General features: G+C 41.1%; 1 protein-coding gene across 1 annotated transcript; it reads right to left on the minus strand.

Annotated features, from left to right (window-relative positions):
• Nucleotides 1-279: 279 nt before the first annotated feature.
• Nucleotides 280-19,803, minus strand: LOC132824266 (coiled-coil domain-containing protein 34-like). Its single transcript, XM_060838598.1, has 8 exons — nt 19,746-19,803; nt 18,424-18,757; nt 16,389-16,640; nt 14,403-14,556; nt 13,104-13,211; nt 6,634-6,792; nt 6,092-6,233; nt 280-573 (listed from the first exon to the last, which is right to left on the minus strand). Exons 2-8 carry the CDS (start codon nt 18,738-18,740, stop codon nt 356-358), a joined length of 1,350 nt encoding a protein of 449 aa, XP_060694581.1. The 5' UTR covers nt 18,741-18,757; nt 19,746-19,803; the 3' UTR covers nt 280-355.
• Between the last annotated feature and the right edge of the window lie 5,048 nt (nt 19,804-24,851).

Here is a 24,851-nt window from a genome sequence, read left to right on the forward strand (position 1 = left end):
ATTCTATGAACTAATTTTCCAATCTACTTTTCATTGCTGTAAAATGGCAAACAGTTTTCATTAACAGAAAGAGAATATGAGAATGCACTATATTTTGTTAATTTCTATAATTTTGCAAAATGGCTGACTTATTTAAGAAAACACTCATAAGACTATATTTCATATTCTATTGCACTGTTTAATGAAAATTTTAGTAAAAACACCATTGATGAGACTCATGAGGGAATATGAAACTATTTTTAATTTAAATCCAAATATGGATCAAAAATATATCGTTGGCATTAACATAAAAAAAGTACCTGAATGAAAATTTAAATAATTGGATTTACTATTAACACAGCCAGTTAAAAAATAGTCATCTTGATTTCTTCCAAGCTGTTCCAACAATTAGATTGTCCTTTGGTCTGAAAGCCATATTTGAATGTGTTCTATATACACAGTTGGATTTTGGCTTCTCTTTCGTCTTGCAAGTTCTTTTTCTCATGGTGTCTTCAGAGTGTGGCACAGGGATGGGCTTCCATGGAACAGGATTGCAGTAACTTGGTGCTGGGTATGAACATCCATCATAGTAACCTATAAGACATTAATTGCAAAATTGTCACAACAGTTGAATTGAATTTATTGTCACGTGTACTGAGGCACATTGAAAAGCTTTGTCTTGTGAGCAATAAGGCAGACCACATAGTTAAGTAGCATAGATAAGCAAATAATAGGTAAATAGCAGCAAAACCGAAAACACGGGTACAGACAAATGTTAAGTGTTTGTGAGTCCATTCAATATTCTAACAACAGTAGGGTAGAAACTGTTACAAAACCGGCTGGTGCGTGTGTTCAGGCTTCTGTACCTTCTCCCCGATGGGGATCTACATTGTTTCAAAAGGCAAATCAAAATTGTTGACACTCAAGGGAATTTTGCCTGAAGATATTCCAGACAGCCCAAAAGAAAAGAGAAATAAATGTAAAGCAGCAAGTTATTTAATATTTCCAGAACTGATGCAGCAGGAGTGCAAATAAAGTTCAGGAAATAATAGAAATACTATATCAATAGTCAACAGTTTATAGAAAACCAAAAATAAAGCTTCCTTTCATTAGTGAAAATAAAGAAGTGTAGTTTGGTGCTTTGTGGTTCTGTCATGCAGTGTTAGATTCACAATTCGCCATAAGTTTTCCATTTCAATAAACCGTCAAGGAGAGATGTAGAGGCTAAAGTGCTTTACTTTGGGAAAGGCAAAGTCAATTAGAATAAAAAGGGTCCATTGTAAATAAACAGCAGCATTTCTTTCACACAAGTTGAAATTTGAAAGAAACATCTATCACCATATATGGCAAAAGCTAGCATATGCTCCAGTCCTCACACTAGAGAGAAATGTGAAGTCAAACAACAAGGGAAACTTAAACTTTCTGCGGACCTTCACAAACATTGATGGAAGCTGGAACACATTTGTCAAACTGGAGTGCGATAAACAGGAGACTGTTCTGGTTGTTATCAACCAAACGAGGAATGACAGCACTCGGCAACATCAAAGCACGGCTATTGGGCAGGCTTACTTCCATGCAGCACAACAGCAGCCAGCAATGGGCAATCAAAACCAGCTGCGAAACAAAACCTGCTGATCCAGCATCAGCAGCAGGATGGCACTCAGAAAGAACATGGCCCTGCAATCTCTTCAATGTTTTTCTGAAAGCTATATGCACACATCCTGGTGTCCTATAGGCAGCTGTGTGAAATGTGATATACTGGAGAAGCATGAAGTCAATAAAAGTCAAAAAAAGGAAGGTTTTTTTTTGTGTTGTTGAGTAGCAGAGAAGCTTAATAGCTGAATACCCAGAAATTATTCCTTTCCTCACTGGATTAAATTAATGGTTAGCATTCGGATCACATAATTCTCAATACAGGTTGCCTTTTGAAATAATATTTAAGATACGATATCCAACGGCATGTTCCAGATCACACAATTAACTTGAGTTAATTCTTATAGAATATTTTGCAAAATATCACACAATGGGTCAAACTTGAGGATGAATAATAAATTGGCATATGAAGGTAATAATTTTGATGAGAGATATGGAATTCCTTTGCAGTCAAAGATCAATCAACTTTCAATATTACGTGTCTGTTGAATACAGACAAGAGCTGAAAAATGTGTTGCTGGAAAAGCGCAGCAGGTCAGGCAGCATCCAAGGAGCAGGAGAATCGACATTTCGGGCATAAGCCCTTCTTCAGGAATTCCTGAAGAAGTGCTTATGCCCAAAACATCGATTCTCCTGGTCCTTGGATGCTGCCTGACTTGCTGCGCTTTTCCAGCAACACATTTTTCAGCTCTGACCTCCAACATCTGCAGTCCTCACTTTCTCCTAGTAGAATACATACAAGATCCAACTGGCTGTTTCTGCCAGTCACAGACGACCATAAGCCTAGCTACACAAAGGAAATAATTGACTGTGTTTCCACTTGTTATGCAGATAACACACATGAAAATGTGTTGCAAGGCAATAACATATCTCAAGGTTAAGACATTCAAACTCACTAAGTTCACTCACATCTCGCAAGTCGTCATAATCTTGCAACATAATACAAGTGCCTTCCAAACTCTAAACTGTCCTATTTAATTTGTAATGAGTAAACATTTTCAAAATAGAGAAAACTTACTGAATAACAATCTAAATAGAGCAGTTTGCATTTTATATGTTTCTTCAGCGGTAATATTTTTTAAATACCATAGTTTAGTTTGAATTTCATTTGTGCAACTACAGTTTCAAATAGACGACACACTTACATGGTTACATTTACTTTATTTAGGTACAGATGGTCAGGTTTGCATTCCTAAAAATCACAACTTTATGTGAATAGGAATCAATGATGTTAAAACTGCAGTTAGGTTTATTGGGCCTTCTCAGGAGAAAATAAATTAAAAGATTGTAGAGACATCCTTGGGGTTTTGGGGCAGAGAATAATGGCATGATTGGTCTGATGAAGTTCAGCAGTCCTCCTGCACTGCTGAGCCAGCTGTAAGTTGCAGTCTATTGTGGGGCCCTGCATTCTAGCTGTTGAGGAGAGGGTAGACTGAATTAAGTTGAATTTAATTGATTGTCACGTGTACTCAGGCACAATGAAAAGCTTTGTCTTGCAGCAATACACGCAGATCACATAGTTAAGTAGCATAGATAGTAAATAATAGGTAAATAGTGGCAAAAACCAAAACACAGGTAAAAGCGAGTCCATTCAGTATTCTGACAACAATAGGGTAGAAAATGTTCCGAAACTGGCTGGTGCATGTGTTCAGGCTTTTGTACCTTCTCCCTGATGGTAGAGGTTGTAGAAAAGCACTGCCAAGGTGGGGTGGATCTTTGAGAATGCTGGCGGCCTTTCCTTGACAGTGAGCCTGGTAGATGGAAGGTTGGCCTTTGTGATTGTCCAAGCCGAGTTCACCACTCTCTGTAACCCTCTCTGATCTTGAATGGTACTATTGCCATACCAGGTATGATATGTCCAGACAGAATGCTCTCAACAGCACAACTATAAAAGTTGGCAAGGATATTCACTGTCATGCCAAATTTCCTCAGCTGTCTGAGGAAGGAGATATGTTGTTGAGCCTTTGTAACCAATGCACCCACATGAAGAGTCCAAGAAACTTGTTGTAGATGACCATTCCCAGGAGCTTGACAGTCTCCACTCGTTCCACTTCTGTGCTGTTAATGTGTAGGGGGGCACGAGTAACATCCCACCGAAAGTCAATAATGAGTTCCTTGGTTTTAGCAGCATTGAGAGCTAGGTCGTTCTCAGAGCACCATTTTTCCACCTCCCATCTGTAGCCTGTTTCAGCGCCATCTGAGATTCGACTGACTATGGTGGTGTCATCAGTAAACTTGTAAATGGTATTAGTCTGATATCTGGCGATGCACTCATGGGTATACAGCAAGTACAGTAGGGGGCTGAGTACCCATCTCTCGGGAACTCCAGTGTTGAGTGTTAGTGAAGATGAAATATTGTCCCCAATCTTCATTGATTGAGGCCTGTGGATCAGGAAACTGAGGATCCAGTTGCAGAGAGTGGGGTTTAGTCCGAGATCACTAAGTTTAGTTATCAGTTTTGAGGGGATAATAGTGTTGAAGGCTGAACTGTAGTCAATGAGTAGGATTCTTACACAGCTGTTCTTGGTGTCAAGATGTTCTAGGGTGGAGTGAAAGGCAAGTGATATGACATCTGATGTGGATCTGTTGGTCCGATAGGCAAGTAGTGGGGAGGCTGGAGTTGTTTAATGCCATGAGCATCCTTTCAAAGCACTTCATGATCACCAAAGTTAGGGCCACTGGGCAGTAGTCATTGAGACATGCTGCTTGAGCCTGCTTTGGCACAGGGATGATGTTGGCCTTCTTGAAACAGGCAGGGACAGTGGCCTGCTGCAGAGAGAGGTTGAAGATGTCCGAGAAGATCTCTGCCAGTTGATCTGCATATGCTCTGAGTGCACGGCCTGGTACTTCCTCTGGTCCCACTGCTTTCCTTAGATTCACACGAAGGAGAACTGATCTGACCTCTGATGCAGTGACTGTTGGGATTGGTTGACAGGACTTGTCAGAATAGGTGTTACCTCTCCACTGAAATTCTGCTCAAAGCGAGCATAGAAGACGTTGAGATGATCTGGGAGGGATGTGTCATCGTCTGCTATCTTGCACTGTCTCTTTTTAGAACCCGTGATGTCATTTGGTCCTTGCCATAGTCATCGGGTATCTGTCTGGTTCTCTGGCTTGGATCAGTATGGATGGCTGTCTTAATGGCTCTGCGAAGGTCATACTTGGATTCCTTATATTTGAGTGGATCTACTGATCTGAAGGCCTCGCGCCTGTTTATTTAGCAGGTTCTGTAAGTCCTGATTCATCCAGGGTTTCCTATTGGGGAACACCCGGATTGACTTCCTCAGTATGCAGTCCTCCATACACTTGTTGATAAAGTCTTTGACAGTAGTGGCGTACTTGTCCAAGGTACCTGCGCACTGTTTGACATGGCCCAAGCAGCCAATTCCACACAGCACCGGAGTTGATTCTCTGCCTGCTCTGACCAGCACTGGACCGGTATCCACGAGGGGGCCTCCTGCATGAGTTTTTGCCTGTAAGCTGGGAGAAGAAACATGGCATTGTGGTCGGAGTTCCCAAAATGAGGGCAGGGGATGGAGCAGTAGGCATCTTTCACAGAGGTGCAGCCATGGTCTACAATGTTTAGGGACTTGTGGGACAGGTAATGATCTTGGGTACTTGGGCAACACCTTCCTTAGATTGATTTGATTGAAGTCACCAGTTACAATAAACAAGGCCTCAGGGTGTTCCGTCTCCAGGATGTTAGTGGTGGAGTACAGCACATCCCGTGCTTCCTCAACCTTTGCTTGTGGCGTTTGTACAGTTAGTATAGTAGCGGTAAATTCCTGTGGTAGATAGAAGGGGCGGTATTTGATGGTGAGGAATTCAAAGTTTAGGGAGCAATGGCTGCCCAGGTTGCAATTTCCGTGCACTACAAATTGTTGATTAAAAAGCAAACCCCTCCACCCTTTGTCTTACCCGAGGATGCTGTACGGTCCATACAATGGATAGGAAAACCAACAGCTTAAAGTGTGCAGTTGAGAGAATGGATGGGTTGAGCCAGGTTTCTGTGAAGCAGAGTGGTGAGTGCAGCATGGTCAGTGCTCTGCAGGTCAGTGGGAGGGTCGTGCTGATGAGTTCAAAAGTAGCTGGCACCTTGTAGACTGACATCATCATATCCCTAAGGACAGTAGCATTTCTCAGGCAAAGCTACCAGTCAGTAACTGTGGTATGGTCAGGTGGCATCTCTAATGGGTGGTCTGGGGCCTAGTGGGTGTAGTTCCTGTTCCAGAACTCAGACAGTGGTGTGATACCTGGAGAAATCACAAGTCAGAAGGCTTGGAGAAGGAGATGTCATGTCAAACTTGTGCCAGTTGGATAAGGTCATGCAAATGTTATAATGAATCTAGTGTCACTAAATGAGGTCTCTGGTCCTCACAAGCTACAGATGTTAAACTGAAACAATGCTAAACAGAGTGACTTTAAATATGGACCACGTGGAGAGGAAAATGACACAAACCTGTGAGTTTACCATTAGCATAACCAAAGCTGCTCGGGACAGTCCGAGGTCTGTTTTTGACCTTTTCTAACCACTCTTGGTAAACCTTGTCTGCCTTTTCCTTCCTTTCTTGTGTTTCAGCTATTTTTTTTTCTTCTTCATCCTTAAGATATAAGACAAAATAAATAATATTTGCAGTCATCACACAGCTATTGCTTAATGATCGAAATCAGGGCAAGCAATTGTTCTCCTATTTGAATGCCTTGATAACACAGAGACCATATGGAGACCAACAGTTACTTAATTCAAGACAGAGAGGCAGAACAGTGCTGATGGTAATGTATCGGAAGCAGAAACTGTATGTGTAATTTTAAGTCTAATTATAGTCCAGAAAGCATTTACAATATCCTGTTATTTCGATCCTGCAACTGTTGCATTTAAAATTTTAATCCCGTACATAAAATTATGGGATACAATTTTACAACGTGACACTATTTAAGCAGATTCTTGATAACACAGTCAAGAATAACACTACTGAAAAATAACAGGAAAGATAATCCTACCTTTTCTATCCTTTTTGTCTCCATTTCATGCAACTTCTTTTTCTTCAGCCATTCTTGAAATTTTTCACCTGCTTTTCCTGCTGCGAGCCGTCTTTCTTGTTCCTTGGCTTTTTTTTCCTCTTGTTCTTTGTGATGCTTTATTTCTTTTTCCATTTTCTCCTGTAACCAATAAATTGGCCACACAATAAGCATATGTAAAAATTCATGCAAATTTTCTTCACCTGCAACAGGCAGGTCTTTACAATAGGATATCGAGATGCAAGAATTATGATGTTAAAAAAAAACTTATTTATGTCCCTGCAAACCAAATAATTCTTAATGTCATATCCATGGAGATGCGCAATGAGAGCAGAAATGTGTTTCATCTCATATATGTCTATAATAAACCTGATAGGACAATCATGTAACTCTCCAACTGTCAAAAATCAAGATCTCATGTAACATTTTTTCTTCCAGTCACAGCTGAGTGCAAAGCAATGTACTGCAGATCCACGTCTACAGTAGAATACCAAGAACGTGCAGTTCCTCGGTTGCAAATAGTTTCCACTCTTGAGTGCATTGTTAAGTCAATTTGGATGAAAGTCAGAACATAATACAAGACAACATAAAATACCCACTTGTAAGTAAGAGGACATATTTGCATGCAATGTGGAAGCAGGCAAGTCAGCCTGTCGAGTCCACAATAACCCACCAAACAGCATCCCACCCAGTCCCACTCACCCACCCTACCTTTATTATCTTGACCTGGTATGAATATGTATCTGTGTGTTTGGGATGAAGGGGGATATAGTTTAGATCTGCATTGTAGCTTAGTTGAAAACACTCTTTTATTACTCATTGTAATAATATATTTTGCCTTCAATATACATGTGACTTTTATTTTATGTGAGAAACCTGGTGAATGTCTCTTTTGTTCTAGTTAACACTGATAAAGAGAAACAAAGAGGGCAGTGCCAAGTTGGAGGGTTGGATCTGGGATGAGGTGGGGTGGGAGGGGAGATGAGGAAAGTGGTGATTAAATGAGATTATTACACTTTTGGTACATCTTGTTGAGCAGTAGGGCTTGATTTCCATAGCACTCTTCCCATCAGTCTCACAACACAAATTGTAAATAAAGCAGATACACATGCATGAGCAAACAGGAACTCAAGTACTGCTTTGAACTTGTAGTATTTGATTTTAAATATTTGGTGGATCAGATTGTTGAAACTAATTTTAAATAGAACAGCTAGACCATAAGAGAAACACGATAACCCATTAATTCTATGTTAAAAATCATGCAACAATTATAGTCCAATAGGTTTATTTGGAAGTACACGCTTTTGGAGCATTGCTCCTTCATCAGGTAGCTATTGGCCAGGATCACAGGATACAGAATTTATACTAAATTAATTCTAGGTCAGATTCAAACTAAAGCCTCAAACTAATGTGTAATGTTAAAATCAATGATTTCTGCAGTTCCTTTATGGTCTGAACACTGAAACTACTTCACTTTATAAAATAATTTCACACCTACATTCTGATAAATTCATAGGCAACATCAGAGTTTTTTGGCCCACTATGCTATTTTTGGGAAGTTCTAAATGAAAAATATTCTTATTTATTCAAAACTCTCCACCCATATCTAATTCTGAATTATGTACCATACACTCAATTACCCTGGTCTTCTTAATTAGATCTAGTGGTTAGAGTCATAGTCATAGAATCATAGAGATGTACAGTGTGGAAAGAGACCCTTCAGTCCAACCCGTCCATGCTGACCAGGTATTCTAAATTAATCTCAAACTCAAATGATTCCAGAATCTTCACCCTCAGTCAAGGTTCCTTAGTCATGGCAACATTTACACTACAATCTCAAGATCCAGTTTGTAATGGCTCCTCACCTGAGTGTTGCCTATTTTGCCCTTTTCCTAATTTTCAGTTAGCAGAGTTCTCATCTATGAGGAGCCTGCAATCTAAAATTACCTTTCTAGAACTGTCCACCTTGGCATTTTATGTATTTTAATTGGCTTCAATTGCAATTAATGAGTAATAGCCCATTTTCTGAAATGCAAAGTTGTCCACTCTCAGAAGCCAATTCATTGGTAGCAGTCCTGTACAAGTTAGAAAGATGCAGGTTAAAACTTAACCCTCAGGATTTAAGCACATAACTAAGGCTGACCAGAGCAGTGGTTGAAAAGTGTGGCACTGGAAAAGCACAGTAGATCAGACAGCATGAGTGGAGCAGGAGAATTGACGTTTTGGGCATAAGCCCTTCATCGGGAATTGGAGGGGGTGGAGGCTAAGAGATAAATAGGAGGGTGGGGTGGGGAGTGGGGGAAAGTAGCAGGAAAGGCAGTTGCAGATGGGGAGTGATGGTCATAGGTCAGAGTGGAGAGTGGAGCGGATAGGATAGGTAGGAAGGAAGGTGGACAGGTGGGACAATTCAAGAGGGCTGTGCCACGTTGGAAGGGTTGGATCTGGGATGAGGTGGGGGGAGGGGAAATGAGGAAACTGGTGAAATCAACATGGATACCATTTGGTTGGAGGGTCCCAAGACAGAAGGTGAGGCATTCTACCACCAGGTGTCAGGTGGCGAAGATTTGGCGGTGGTGGTGGCCCAGGACTTGCATTTCCTTGGTGGAGTGGGAGAAGCAGTGATCGGCCAGAGGGCGGTGGGGTTGTTTGGTGCGTGTATCTCAGGGATGCTCTCTGCAACGTTCTGCAAATTGGCGTCCTGTCTCCCCAATGTAGAGGAGACCACATCCAGAGCAATTGAGGAGTAGATGAGGTGTTTGGATGTGCAGGTAAATCTCTGTCAGATGTGGAAGGATCCTTTGGGGCCTTAGATGGAGGTGAGGGGGAGGTGTGGGCACAGGTCTTACACCTCTTGCAGTGGCAAGGGAAGGCGCAGGGAGGGTAGGTTGGTGGAGGGCATGGACCCATCGAGGAATTTGTGGCGGAAATGGTCTCTGCGGAATGCTGATAGGGGTGGGGAGGAAAATGTGTCTCTGGTGGTGGGGTCAGACTGGATGTGTCAGGTATGACTCCAACCAGTAAAGAGCTTGCCCCCAGTATCCATTGATTTCAGTTTTACTAAGGCTCTTTGATGGGACACTTGGTTGAATGTGACTGTGATGTCATTCTCATCTCACCTCTGGAACTCAGCTTTTTTTTCCCATGTTTGAACTGAGGTTGTAATGAGGTCAGAGGCTGAGTGACGCTGGGGGACCCCAAACTGGGTGCCAATGAGCAGGTTATTGCTTATCAGGTGCGGCTTGATAGCACTGCTGGCGATGTGTTCCATCCCTTTATTGATGATCAAGAGTAGACCGATGGAGCAGTAATCAGCTGAGTCGAATTTGTCCTGCTTTTTATGTACATGACAGACCTGAGCAACTTTCCGCATTGTTGGATAGTTGCCACTCTTGTAACTGTACTGTAACAGCTTGCTAGAGGAGCAGCAAGTTATAAAGCAGAAGTCTTCAGGACTATTGCTGGAATGTTATCAGGGCCCTTAGCCATTGCAGTATCCAATGCCTGCAATTGTTTCTTGATACCACCTTATGTGAATTGAATTAGCTGAAGACTAGTATCTGTGATGCTAGTGACCACTGGAGGAAGCCACAATGGATCATCCATTTGGCACTTTTGGTTTCATTTTGCTGCAAATGCTTCAGCATTATCTTTTGCACTGATAGGCTCTTCAATCATTGAGGATAGGGATATTTATGGGAGTCTTCTCCTCCAGTGAGATGTTGAATTGTTCACCGGCATTAACAGCTGGATGTCACAGGACTGCAGAACTTAGACCTGATCCGTTGATTGTGGGATCACTTATCTCTGTCTATTACTTGTGCTTATGACTACTTGTATAAACATGTAGTCCTGTTTGGGAGCTTCAACAGGTTGACACCTCATCTTTAGGTATGCCTAGTGCTGCTCCTGGCATGCACTCTTGCACTCTCCATTGAAGTAGGCTTGATGTTAATGAGTTGGGGATATTGGGCCATGACCTTGCAGATTGTGCTGGAGTACAATTCTGTTGCTGTTGATGGCTTACAGTGCCTCATAGATGCCCAGTCTTAAACTGTTAGATCTGCTCAAAGGCTGTTCCATTTAGCACGGGATAGTTCCATACAACGCAATAGCGGATATTCTCAATGTGAAGGTGGGACACGCCAAGCAAAAAGCTGTGTACCACCACTTACAACGAGTGTCAGGTAACTTGCTGACTACTTAAAAAGTGCAATAATCCTTCAATAATCCTTGGTCTTCAAAAGAGTTCTTTTCCCACTTCAATACACAATAAAAATATCGAAAAGTTAAGAAAAGGTCTTTACAATCACTTAACTTGATGTTACTTACAAACTTGTTGACTACCAAAGCTATTATAAATAGAAAGTCAGATGATACGAAATGCTAGAAAGTTTTACAAAGCAAGTTCAGTAGTTCCAGGGATTATAGTATCCAAAAAGACAACTAGAGGTTGAAGCAAGGAAAGAGGAGTTAGTGCTGTTACTATGAAGAGAACAGTGAGTTAACAGAGGAAAGGTTAAAAAACAAACTCATGTCATTTATCACAACTAAAGACATGAGTCTTGGAGTATTTGCAGCCATGCCTTCAGCTGTTGAGACTCTAAGCACTAGGATTCCTGTCATGGGCCTCATTATTCCCTCCTCCTCTCATTTAAGTTGCCTCTCTAATCCTACCTCTGATATAGAATCTAGATATCTCCCCTCATAACTCATTAAGCGGCTCAATGTCAATTTTTTTTTGATAATGTTCTTGTGAAGTAACTTGGCACATTCTACATCAAAGTCGCTACATAACCTAAGTTGTTGACTTAAAAAGCAAAGAGTTTTAAAACAAAACCTGGATTAGTACTAAAACAAGTGACAATTTTTAAAAAAGCAAGGGAGTGCAAGAAAAAAAGGCCAGTGACAGAGGCTAAAAGAAACAGCAGCGCCGAGAATGGGAGTTAATGAAACAGCAAAGATCTGGTTAAAAACACTCAAAAGTAACACCAAAGAAAAAAAACACACACACACACACACACACACACGTGCAATAGTTCAGGAAAATAGCTGGATTGACATATACAAACATGGAAAGTGCTGTGGGGTCAGCTCTGACATATTGAACCTACAGCCTATCACAAAGGAAGATTAAAGCAACAAAAAAAGCAGCCATAGCTGATGCAAAATTACCAAGTCCTAGGGCTATTTTTTAAAAAAACAGTTCCTATGGAGTTCTGGTGACCTGCTCATCAACATGAGAAGGAAGCCGTTTTGCTTTCTTTCCATTGATAATTTTTAATTTATTCAGTGCAAGGCAAGCAACTGAGTCTACAAAATGTTAAAAACCTGCAGGCTCCTTACCTGAAACAGGTTTAAAATGGGCTTTAAGGGAGCTCCCTCCTGTCTCTTATGCTTTCATTAGTGACATTCCCCTCCAGCAGAAACAAAACACTTTGCTTTCATTTGAACAAAACTGAGTTTTATCTTAAAAGTCCAGGAAGGGGTGCAACCCATACTCCAGCTGCTGTTGTACAATGAACATCCCTCAAAATGGGAGTGTGCTTGGCCTCTGTTAATTGTATATTTCCATATAGATGCAGAAATTGAGAAATCAGTGGAGCATTCCAAAATTAATATATTGCACGGAGGTATAGCACACAGGAATGTAGTCAATTTTGCTGAATATGTTCTTTGTTCTAAGCTGTGTGCATGTGAATTTAGAGTGTGCAAATTGCACTTTATTATTTGACTTCGACTCAATGAAATAGAATAAAGCTAATCTCCTGTTAAACTCAAGAAAACCTGGCCGCTTGTGGATTTCATGATCATAGTACGTGAAATATTGATCAAATTGGCAAGTATACCTTTTCCATATAAACCTGACACAGCCAACCAGTGAGTAGAAAAAGGAAGCTGTTCAACCACAACTCACCTGATCATAACAGACTTTTCAGGTAATGCATATTCCAGATTTTAAAAGTTCATAAATTTTATCCATTCAACCTGTTTAGCACCAACTATTACAATTTGAGCGCTTTAGTTATTGATCCACATTCAAGTCTGGGTGGGTTACCCTTCAGGGTGTTGGTGCAGACTTGTTGGGCCAAATGGCATGTTTCCATATTGTAGGGAATCTAATCTAGTTGAAATAGTTGCATCATAATTAATCTATTAAAGACCCTCAGATTTCGATCTCATTGGACCTGAGGGCTGAATGGCCTACTGCTATTCCAATGATAAGCATCTTTCACAAAGTCTTCTTTTAGCCTAGTCTGCTCCAAATGGAACCATTTCAATTTCTCTAGTCTCTACAAATAGCCAAAGTCATGTCATTGCTGGTATACTTCTGATAAGTCTCCTTGGCACCATTACATGTTGGAATAAAATTCCAAAGATTAAGATGAGGAGATCAAATTTACATTCCAAATGCAGTACTTTTACTTTATTTGGTCAAATTTATGTGCTTTTACCTTTTCATTTTTTCTTTGCACCCAACGTTTATGTTCAGCTTCTGCAAGAATCCTCTTCCTTTCACGTTCTTCTTCTTCTTTTAATTTTGCTTGTTTTAATGCCATCTCCTATAATAAATAAAGCGTTTTAACATTTAAAAACCGCACAAAAATGATTTCATCTTTGGGTGCTCGTGAGAAACTTTTGTTATATTTTATAATGCAAAGGTCAAAACATTGATCACGGAATAGTTAAAGGTGAGGAATCCTATACTATCCATCTTAATTGATGCTATCTAGAAGATCCAAATGCGTTTGATCATCTAATTGCTTCTCCCTACTCCCCCTTCCATCCCCAACTGCATCACTTCCCAGCATGCTCAGCCCCAGCCTAAAATGCATCAGTCTTATAGCTCCTTAGTTTGATCTACAATAAAGTATGTGCAGTGCTTGATGCATCAATGTTGTGGCTTATTGGCTAAGAGCAGTTACAACTGAGTTTCAACTGATGAAAGGCAGGCATCTGTATTGGCTACAACAGAGTTTAATAGCTTAAATTCCTATTGCCGTTAGAATTTTCCTCATCAGTTCAGCAGTTGTACCTTGAAGCATTAAAGATTGGTTGCCAAATAAATAAAGAAAACAGGCAGCAAAGAGCTTCACCATACTAATAAAAATTGCAAGACTTTGTCGGAAAAAAATCTGATCAACAGTAACAACAACTTGGTTTAATTTCGGTTAAGACCTACATTACATTAAAAAATGGTCCAAATTCCATCACTGGTATCAGGAAAAATCCAAATTGAAAAATACTGTGAAAAATCTAACTTGATTGGACTGCACAATTTACAACAACCAAGAAATATTTTCTGGCAACAGAAAAATCAAAATGAATTGAATTATGCCAGTATAAGAGGTGATTTGTCATAGCAAGTAAACTGGTTTACACTGAAGCTAGTTCAAATAAACACTCAATTAAATTTGTGGATCTCGATAATTCAGCTCAACAGATTTCACTTGCTGATGATTGTCCTTGAAATTATTTTTATTTGACACAAACAGTCTGTAATTAAAAAGTAGCCAGTAAATTGGGTAAAACAAGCATTTTTGTTTGATTTTCATCATAACTAATCCATTATATAACCAATAATATTATTTATAGATGTTTGTCTTTATTCAATCGTCCTTAGCTATTCTTTTGGTTTCAGTTCAGTAATCTAAAAACAAAGAACAATAAGGCAACAGTATAATTCACTATAAACCCACTTGGACGCACTGTGTCATTTAATCTTTCAAATTTAGTGGCATAGGCACATGAACTGAAAGACTTCCCTGTTGAAATTTGTTCTGTATTTTTATGCGTTCTTCCTTTGCTTTCTTGATAAGCCACTTCTCCCAGGCAGTAAGATCACCTCCCTTAGAGTGTTGCTCTTCCTCTTCACTGAGTTTGTCCTTACTTAATGAAGCTTTAAACCTTTGGAACAAAGTAATTCTTTATTACAGAGTTTATACAATGTCTGCAGCAGTCGGTGTATTAAGTACATGGAGCACTTGAAAGTTTCCATGCAGGAAAAATGTAAGAGTCATACATATCTTACTTTTACAGATCCTTGATAACTTACACAGAGGTACAGAGCAATTAGTGATTTTCAAACTACATTATCAGGCAATCTGGGAGCATTGCACAAGTTGGATAAGAAACAACAGATCATTCATATTACTGTTATCAAAGGCCAGTAGGTATAAAGGTAACAAGCTGACACTTATTTTAGAGACTGGATTGTGAACTAGAGGTATGTGGGTTTTGTTCTGGGTTTTATAATTCAGGATTATGCAGAATGTTTAATAATTAATTTGTTACTTGTTCTGGAGCCATAATTTTAAAACTAGGATAGGAGAGAGAGAGAGAGAGAGAGAGAGAGAGAGAGAGAGAGAGAGAGAGAGAGTGAGGGAGAGAAAGACAGAGAGAGCTCTTAGCTTAATAAGATTTATAATCAGACAGAATAAACATTGAAAAGCATTGGCTTGCTTTCAGCTTAGAAGAATCAGGAAAAAACCCATAAGGTGCAGATGTCCTGGTGGCTTTAGGTGAAGAACACTTTTTCCTGAAGAGAGGAGTTCACTTGGAACAATTGTGAAATACGTTATTTCAGTGTAAGAGTTTTAAGTTGAAATTTCATGCCAGAAGTGTTTGGTTGGAACTGTGAAAGGATTCAAGAAAATTTAAGCTCAATTATATTAATAATCAAGGAAAACGTTATCAAACTTTCAAGAACGGGAATCAAAATAAATAGCTAAGTCAAACCTAATAGATGCGATAGAGAAGGGAATGCTCAGAATTTGAGTAATCTAAAGTGGTGGTAATGGTACAGAGATTATTGTATTTTTTGCTAGTGTTTGCAGTTGGAATCATACAATTACTATATTTAAATTCCCCAATTGTCATGGTGGGATTTGAACTCATGCCTCCCATCAGTCGTCTAGACCTCTTACCAGAACAGTAACACAATTATTAGCTTATGGTATCTTTATGTAGCAAGAACAAGAAAACTATGTTAAGATCATTTCTGGTATTGATTCTGACCAAATAAAAGTACAAAGTGTCCAAAACAAACTAGTTCAATGCTGTGCAGTTAAAGTATGTCATCCATTATTTGAGATATAGTATTTGAAGAAACAATCAGTTCTAGCAAGAAAAAACAATTGTTTCAATTACTACAGGATTTTTTTGTTTAGTCTCAGATTATAGATCATCGAAATTTGCAAAAGAGATCCTGAATCAGTAGAATTTTAAAACCCTAGAATGGATAGACAATCCATTGTGATATGCAGATTTCATACCCTGGTTCATATACTTTTTGGGGCTGTAACGTATAGATGTCTTATATTTAAACATTCTACTCTAAAGCTGAAGTACTGAATTGAAGGCAACAAATTAATTGTATACTTTATCTTAAAAGGCGTTGCAGCCTTACGGGTTTAAAAGATGAATCACCCACTCAGACCACACCTAGTTGCCAATTAAACAAGTGTGAGTATCAACGATATCTAGTCAACTATGTTGACGTATTGAAGTAATTAAGACAAATGTCATAAATGAAAGATTTAAAGTTCAGTGGTCAAAAAAGTAGTTTCATAACAGCATTCACTATCTCTGAATTTTCACATTTGGATACTATCTTTAGTTACAGAAAATTCTGGTTTACTTTTTTTTTGGCTAAGCTGAACTAAAAGTATAATTTAGAAAATTTGTGTAATGATGAATTAATAACCTTTTGCAGATCTCACAACTGGTGAATGCTGTACCTGGATGTTTTTGGTCTGACTGCAGTAGACACCGTTGGTCTTTTTGACGGAATGTTTTTCTGTTTGCTTGCAGTAGATATCAATCCTCTATTTGATGTTCTACTTGCAGGTGTCATCGGGGCCTCAATATCCCCCTCCTCACTTTCATAACTATCATGGTAAATAGGAGAGAGTAGAGAAGTGGTGGAATCTCTCAAAAACTCCAAATTACAACTCCTGTGCAGACTTTCTCTTTTCAACCAATTGTTCTCTCTATGTAGAAACAGAACTGCAGATTAGAATTTTATAGACTTTATTCAGAAGCAGCATATTTCACAAAGTAATATATTATTTTGCAAACATTCTTGATGTTTCATAAACGTCTATGACAACACAGTTCTTCCATGTCAAGAAATGATCTAGCAATATCTCTTATGAATGTCACAATCCCGATGGCAAACACTGTTCAAAACAACCTTTGATATGACAGCAAGTCAGTCCAATTTTATTCACCACATTTTAAAACAGTTATAAATACACATGCTATACTTGGAAATTCAGGCTGTAATTAAACAGAATAAGCCTGCAAACCAAATTCCAAGCTTGTACATTATCTACATGTCATCAACTGAACTGTAACCATACCTGCAATTGGTTAATATGGAAATTATAGATTTAATGAAGAAATTAGGCTAATTTCTGAATAAGAAGAATCCCATTTTAGTTTCAGTTGGCAACTTTATTAAACTGAGTTTGAAAAAAATGTCAGCAACCAATCACTGAAATGGACAAGAGTAAATGTTAAGTCTACATGTTGTTTTGTAAAAAGAATTAACTCAATAAGTATAATTAACAAATCAGAAATCTTTACAATTTTTTTAAACTACACAAGCTATATAGCTTTTCAGTAAAAATTAAACACTGTTGTGCTGAAAGGACTGTACTGTACATAGAGAGCAAGTAAGAAGTGCAGATATTAGATTAGATTAGATTACTTACAGTGTGGAAACAGGCTCTTCGGCCCAACAAGTCCAACTGACCCGCCAAAGCGCAACCCACACATTCCCCTACATTTACCCCTTTACCTAACACTACGGGCAATTGAGCATGGTCAATTCACCTAATCTGCACATCTTTGGACTGTGGGAGGAAACCGGAGCACCCGGAGGAAACCCACGCAGACACAGGGAGAATGTAATTGTTGATTCATTTGATCAGACCCAAATCTGATCTGCAGAATCATATTAAGGCTAGAAGTAACCAACTTTGGCACTGAATTTGGTTACTTATAGACCAACTTTCAATGGGTTTACTGAAATATCAGCACAGTAAAAGGACACATCGGCTTTGGCAATTATCTAATTGGCGCTTTGTTTTCCTAATGTTGAAGGGACTACAGTGGTAACTGATTACAGTGGATCAGAAGTCTTGCAAAGAAGAATTGCTTTGGTCCCAGGACAATGGTGCAGGAAGAGGTGCTTCCTATAGTCGCACATCAAATTGCTTGGGATCTAAAGCTGGGGTGCTAAAATGCTGGACAAGGACTATCTGGAGAGAATGTCTCTCGGGGAAGTAAAGCTGGGTGTTCAACATGTGTATGGTGCTAGAGTCATATTGTTGGTGGCAAAAATGACACTTGACCTGGTAAATTCAAAATTGGCTAGAGGATGGCAAGGAGCAGGATTGAAAGTGAGGACATGGGCAATGCAGTAAAGGGGTTGGTCAAACAGAATACTGACACTATTTTGTTAAAAATCACACAACATTGTGTTATAGTCCAACAGATTTACTTATAAGTACTACTTTCAGAGTGCTGCTCCTTCATTGGGTAATTAGTGAAGGAGCAGCACTCAAAGTTAGTACTTCCAAATAAACTTTTTGGACTATAACCTGCTATTGTGTGATTTTTAATTTTGTCCGCCTCAATCCAACATCATCACATCCACATCATGACAATATTACTGAGGTAGTTGAGGATATTGTTAACCATGATAGGAGAAAAACACAGACGTTGTCTTTTTTCCAACCTATATTTGCCTAAAAGGCAAAAGTATACCTGGATTTGTTTTGCGCATGTGGAGTAGAAACTACTGGTTTTTTTGAGGCACCGTCTTTCCAACTGCTCGGCGTAGACTCTGAATCTCTGCTTGAAAGTCTGTCTGCCTGCTTGTTTGGAGACTCATTTTCCTCATCTTCACTTTCATAACTATCATGATAAATAGGAGAGAGGAGAGAAGTAGTGGAATCCCCTGAAGAGGACAAATCACAACTCTTGGATCGGACATCAATCTCCAACCGATCATTTGACACACATGGTTCTGAATGAGAATCTTGTGTTTTCAAATCTTCTTTTTCACTTCGTGTTGAAGACATTCTTCACAGAAATCCGTCTGGTCAAAAATAAAGACAATCAAATTTAGGGTTTCAAAAAAACTTTTATTACACATATGAAAAACAATATAAAAGACTGCATGAAAGTGAATGAAGCACATCAGGGCAAATCAGTGTAGAATGGCGTTCGTGAAGACAATGCATCAGGCAGGAAGGGGAGGAGAAGGTGGATGGGGGGACAGGGAGACAGAGGGGTGAGGGAGGGAGGGCAGGTAAAGGAAGGGGAGGGTAAAGGGAGGGGGAGGACAGGTACAGGAGGGTAGAGGAGGGGGAGGGGGTGAAAGGGTTTGGAGGGGAGGGGTGAGAGGGAGGGGAGGGGTGAGAGGGAGGGGAGGGGTGAGAGGGAGGGGAGGGGTGAGAGGGTAGGGAGGGGAGGGAACGGGTGAGAGTGTTGGGAGGGAAGGGGTGAGAGGGTAGGGAGGGGATGGTAGGGAGGGGTGAGAGGGTAGGGAGGGGATGGTAGGGAGGGGTGAGAGGGTAGGGAGGGGATGGAGGGGAGGGGATGGATGGAGGGAGGGGTGAGAGGGTAGGGAGGGGAGAGGGTAAGGAGGGGAGAGAGTAAGGAGGGGAGGGGGGAGAGGGTAAGGAGGGGAGAGGGTAAGGAGGGGAGGGGGTAAGGAGGGGAGGGGGAGAGGGTAAGGAGGGGAGAGGGTAAGGAGGGGAGAGGGTAAGGAGGGGAGAGGGTAAGGAGGGGAGGGGGTAAGGAGGGGAGGGGGAGAGGGTAAGGAGGGGAGAGGGTAAGGAGGGGAGAGGGTAAGGAGGGGAGGGGGAGAGGGTAAGGAGGGGAGGGGGTAGGGAGGGGAGAGGTTAAGGAGGGGAGGAGGGAGAGGGTAAGGAGGGGAGGGGGAGAGGGTAAGGAGGGGAGGGGACGGGAGAGGGTAAGGAGGGGAGGGAGGAGAGTAGGGGACGTGGAGAGGAAGGATGGGGTAGGGATGAGAGGGAAGGGTGTTTCTGTTTCCTCCGTCCGTCCATCCATCTCTCACTCACCCTTACACTCTGTGGGTGAATTTCCTTGTGCTCTCACTCTCGCTCTCTCCTTTCCCCTGAGACCTTGTCTCCCCGTGACGCTGCCTCCACCAATCAGAACGCACGTCCCCGGCCGCGAGGACGCGGTGACGTCGTCTCCATGGTGACGAGCTGGGCCTAGTTCCCGGTGAAGCCTGTACCACAATAACGGCCAGTCCGACCCAGGACTGCCATCACCGTCACCATCACACGGATCCCGAGTCTTCTCCCTCTTCAGTCTGCATTCAGCCTTTAATTGTTGCTCTAAAATCTCATACATTAAACATAGGTGTAAGCTGCTAGGCTCAGTTTAGGACCAAAAGTTATTTAAAATCTGTAAGACTGTGGCACCAGGTAGGTTGGCGCTATAATGACTGATTGTGGGTGGTCTGTTGACTGACTGCTTGTTGCAATGTAAAGGAAGTAAGTTCATAAGGTGGACGAAACACTGGAGCATCATGTGAGGTGGGAAAATATGAAACAAAATCAGGAATTTCTGGAAAAGGCTCAGCAGTGACCCTCCTTCAGAACTGATTATAGTGAGGAAGACGTTGGTATTTATGCTGTGGGTGCTCATTGGGATGAGTAAACGAGAGATGGAGCCTAGTGGGAGAGAAAAAAAAACAGCTGAGAGACAAAAGAATGGGTAAAGGTCAGGTCGGGGAAGCCAATAGTAGACAAACAGGAGGCTGGGGGAATGCAGCAATCTGGGTACCGTTAGGAGGTGGAGAAGTCAACGTTTTGGGTCTAACCCCTTTTCAGGATTGGCCGTGTCTGTGGGTTTCCTTCCACAGTCCAAAGATGTGCAGGTCAGGTAAATTAGCTGTTCGAAATTGCCTGCTGTATTAGATGAATTAGTCAGGGGTAAATATGGAATAGGGGAATGGGTCTGGGTGGGGTTACTCTTTGGAGGGTCGGTGTGAACCTGTTGGGCCAAAAGGCCTGTTTCCACACTGTCGGGAATCTAATCTTTAAAAAAAGTGTCGGGGTCGGGGGAGGTAAAGAAAGATGAGGAGAGGGACAGTCAGTAGCTGCTAATGGGGACCATTAGAGGCTTACAATGGGTTGTTTATGGTAGCAGCCCATGCAATGTCAAAGTCTGATGTGGGGTGTTGGGATCCTTTAATGTTTTTTCTCAGGTCACCATGTCTCAGTTGAGGGGAGAGTTGAGAATTAGACTCCTTCAAGCTAAGCTGAGCTGGTGCATGATTTGAATCCATGTTGTTGTGGTATCTCTGTGTATCACAAACTAGCCATCCTGCCAAGTGAGCTAAAATACAGGGCAAATAATTACCTTGTTGAAAACTATGAATACTTTTACTTTGAAATGTCTTATAACATTTCTCTGTTTCACTTTAGGTACTTCTTAACTTCTCTCCCTGTTGAATGTGCTGACGCATACTGTGTACACTAGTATTTTAACAAATTGATGTTTTTTTTTCCTCCTGTCTTTACCTGAAACTATTGAATATTTTAATGGGCAGGAAAAGAAACGTTGCACACTTGAAGCCAGAAATACCAAGTGAATGGTCCATTTCAGACATCACACTATGGTTGTTGGTGATCCATCATCTCAATCTTAGGAAAACAGCAGGAATTCCTCAGGACACTGTCTGTGATCCAGTTATCTCCAGCTGTGTACTGAATGTTGTGGTTCTGCTCGCCGAGCTGGAAGTTTTTGCTGCAAACGTTTCGTTCCCTGGCTAGGGAACATCATCAGTGCGGTGGGAGCCTCGTGTGAAGCGCTGCTTTGATGTTTCTTCCGGTATTTATATTGGTTTGTTCTTGCCGCTTCCGGGTGTCAGTTTCAGCTGCAGTGATTTGTATCTGGGGTCCAGGTCGATGTGTCTGTTGATGGATGTTCTTGCCGTTTCCGGGTGTCAGTTTCAGCTGTAGTGGTTTGTATATGGTGTCCAGGTCAATGTGTCTGTTGATGGAGTTTGGGGATGAATGCCATGCTTCTAGGAATTCTCTGGCTGTTCTCTGACGACACGACCAGCTATCTCTAGTAGCCATACACTCAGACAACCAGCAACATGAATTTGACTGGGAAAACACCACTATCATAGGACAGGCCAGACAGAGAACAGCCAGAGAATTCCTAGAAGCATGGCATTCATCCCCAAACTCCATCAATAGACACATTGACCTGGACACCATATACAAACCACTACAGCTGAAACTGACACCCGGAAACGGCAAGAACATCCATCAACAGACACATCGACCTGGACCCCAGATACAAATCACTGCAGCTGAAACTGACACCCGGAAGCGGCAAGAACAAACCAATATAAATACCGGAAGAAACATCAAAGCAGCGCTTCACACGAGGCTCCCGCCGCACTGATGATGTTCCCTAGCCAGGGAACGAAACGTTTGCAGCAAAAACTTCCAGCTCGGCGAGCAGAACCACAACAACGGACACCCGAGCTACAAATCTTCAATCAGTGTACTGAATCTTCTTTTAATTCATTTGTAGGAGATGTGTGTTGCTGGATGACCAGCATTTATTGCTGGTCACTGTCTGTCCTTGAAAAGGTGGTGTTGAGCTGTCTTCTTGAACTCCTGTAGTTCACATGCTGTGGGTTGGCCCACAATGCTCTTAAGGAGGAGTTTCAGGATTTTGACCCAGTGACAGTGACAGACCTCGCCATTTACCCTGTTGGTGGGAGCCCAAGGATTTAAACCTGGGTAATGGACTCCGGCTTTAAGTTATGGGAGAATAAGGGAATATCTTGTCTGGGAGATTTATTCGAGGGGGAGGTCCTGATGTCATTTAGCCAGCTAAGTCACAAATATGGATTGTCTAAATAGGGACCTTTTCTGGTACTTTCAGATAAAGGATTATATACAGAGGAAGACAAGGAATGGCAAAATATTTGCCAGTCAAGATAGTGAGTGGCTTGGAGGGAAACTTGCTGGTGGTGATGTTCCCATTTATATGTTGCCCTTATCCTAGATAGAAGTATATGTGAAGTTTGGAAGATGCTGTCTTTGAATCTTCTGTGAATTTCTGCAATACATTTTGTAGATAGTACACACCTGCCATTGGGCATTAGTGGTGGAGGGAATGGATGCTTATGGATGTGGTAGGATCAGGCAGGATGCTTTGTCCTGGATGATGTCAAGCTTCTTGAGAGTTGGAGCTGCACCCATTCAGGCAAGTGGCAAGTATTCCATCACAGAACTGACTTATGCCCTATAGATGGTGGACAGGCTTTCGGGAACCAGAAAGTGAATTAGTCACTGCAGTATTCCTAGCCTCTGACCTGCTCTTGTAGCCACTATTTGTGTGACGAGTCCTGTTGAGTTTCTGGTGAATCTACCCGTCCCTTGAATACAATAGATTATGGATGTGCTTGTGTATAATATGTCCCAACCTTCTTTGACAATTTAAGCTGGGAAAAAAATCAGACTTTATGCTTATGTATCTCTGTAAACACTGCATCACCATTCAATTCTATGAGTTCTTGTTGTTTCAGGAAGTTTTGAAGTTTCAGAATATAGATTTGTTAACGCATAATAAGACTGTGTACAGCAGTGTACCTGACTCAGTACCATTGCTATTAAATAACCATCTGTCCAAGAACATATGAACCCTGGCGTTTTGGTAGATTATCTCCTGCTCGTGTAGCCAAAAATAGGTTAAATATGATTTATCTTCAGGAAATTGGATTATTTACTGTTCAAAAGAATGTTAGCCAGGATTAGAATATTGCGAAGATTGAACTGAAATGTAAAAAGCAAAATGCATACTGTGTTTGTCATACATAAATTTATTATTCACAACAGTCATGCAGAGGGGAAGAATATCATAAAACATAGTTACACAGCACAGAAACAGACCCTCTGGTCCAACTCGTCCTTGCTGACCAGATATCCTAATCTGACCTAGTCCCATTTGCCAGCATTTGGCCCATGTCCCTTTAAACCCTTCCGTGTCATCTACACAAGCAAAAGCTGTTCAAACATTGTAATTGTACTTGTCTCCATCAGTTTCTCTGACAGCTTGTTCCATGCATGCGCCACCCTTTGCATTAAAAAGTTGTCCCTTAGATCCCTTTTAAATCTTTCCCCTCTCATCTTAAACCTGTGCCCTCTAGTTTTGGACTCCCCTTCCTGGGGGGAAGAAATCCTGGTTATTCACCCTATCCATGCCCCTCTTGATTTATAAACCTCTATAAGGTCACTCCTCAGTTCCGACGCTCCAGGGAGAAAAGACCCAGCCTATTCAGCCTCAATATAGCTCAAATCCTCCTATCCCAGCAAAATTCTTGTAAATCTTTTCTGAACCCTTTCAAGTTTAACAAAATCTTTCTCATAGCAGAGGGAGCAGAATTGAACACAGTACAGCTATTCTAAAAGTGGCATTACCAATGTCCTCTACAGCCACAACATGACATCCTAACTCCTATACTCAGTGCACTGACCAATGAAGGCAAGCATGCCAAACACCTCCTTCACCACTTTGTCTACTTGTGACTCCACTTTCAAATAACTGTGCAGCTGTACCCCGACGGTCTTTGTTTGGCAATACTCCCCAAGGTCCTACGTTACGCCCTGATTTGCTGTATCAAAACGCAGCACTTCACATTTATCTAAATTAAACTCCATCTGCCACTCCTCAGCTCATTAGCCCATTTGATCAAGTTTCTGTTGTACTCTGAGATAACCTTCTTCACTGTCCACTACACTTCCAATTTTGTTGTCATCTGCAAATTTACTAACCATACCTCCTATATTCATATCCAAATCATTTAGCTCAAAATACACTTTAAATGAAGTTTTCAAAAATGCCACTTTAAAATGTATTCCGATGTTTTAGCTGTGAGCATACTTGGTGAGAATCAATTGTGTACAAGTAATGGTAATATAATTAACTGCATCCAACTCCAAGTCAAATAGATCTGGACTGCAGTCCAATACTGAATTGCCAGATGGAAAATAGAAAGTGCTGAAGAAACTCAGCAGGTCTAGTAACCTTTGTGGAGAGAGAAGTACAATTAATGTTTTGAATCCAAGAGTCATGTTGGACTTGAAACATTATCTCTGTTTCATACTCTACAGATGCTTCCAGAACTGCTC

This window comes from Hemiscyllium ocellatum, chromosome 18, assembly GCF_020745735.1.
Source record: "Hemiscyllium ocellatum isolate sHemOce1 chromosome 18, sHemOce1.pat.X.cur, whole genome shotgun sequence".
Lineage (NCBI taxonomy): Eukaryota > Metazoa > Chordata > Chondrichthyes > Orectolobiformes > Hemiscylliidae > Hemiscyllium > Hemiscyllium ocellatum.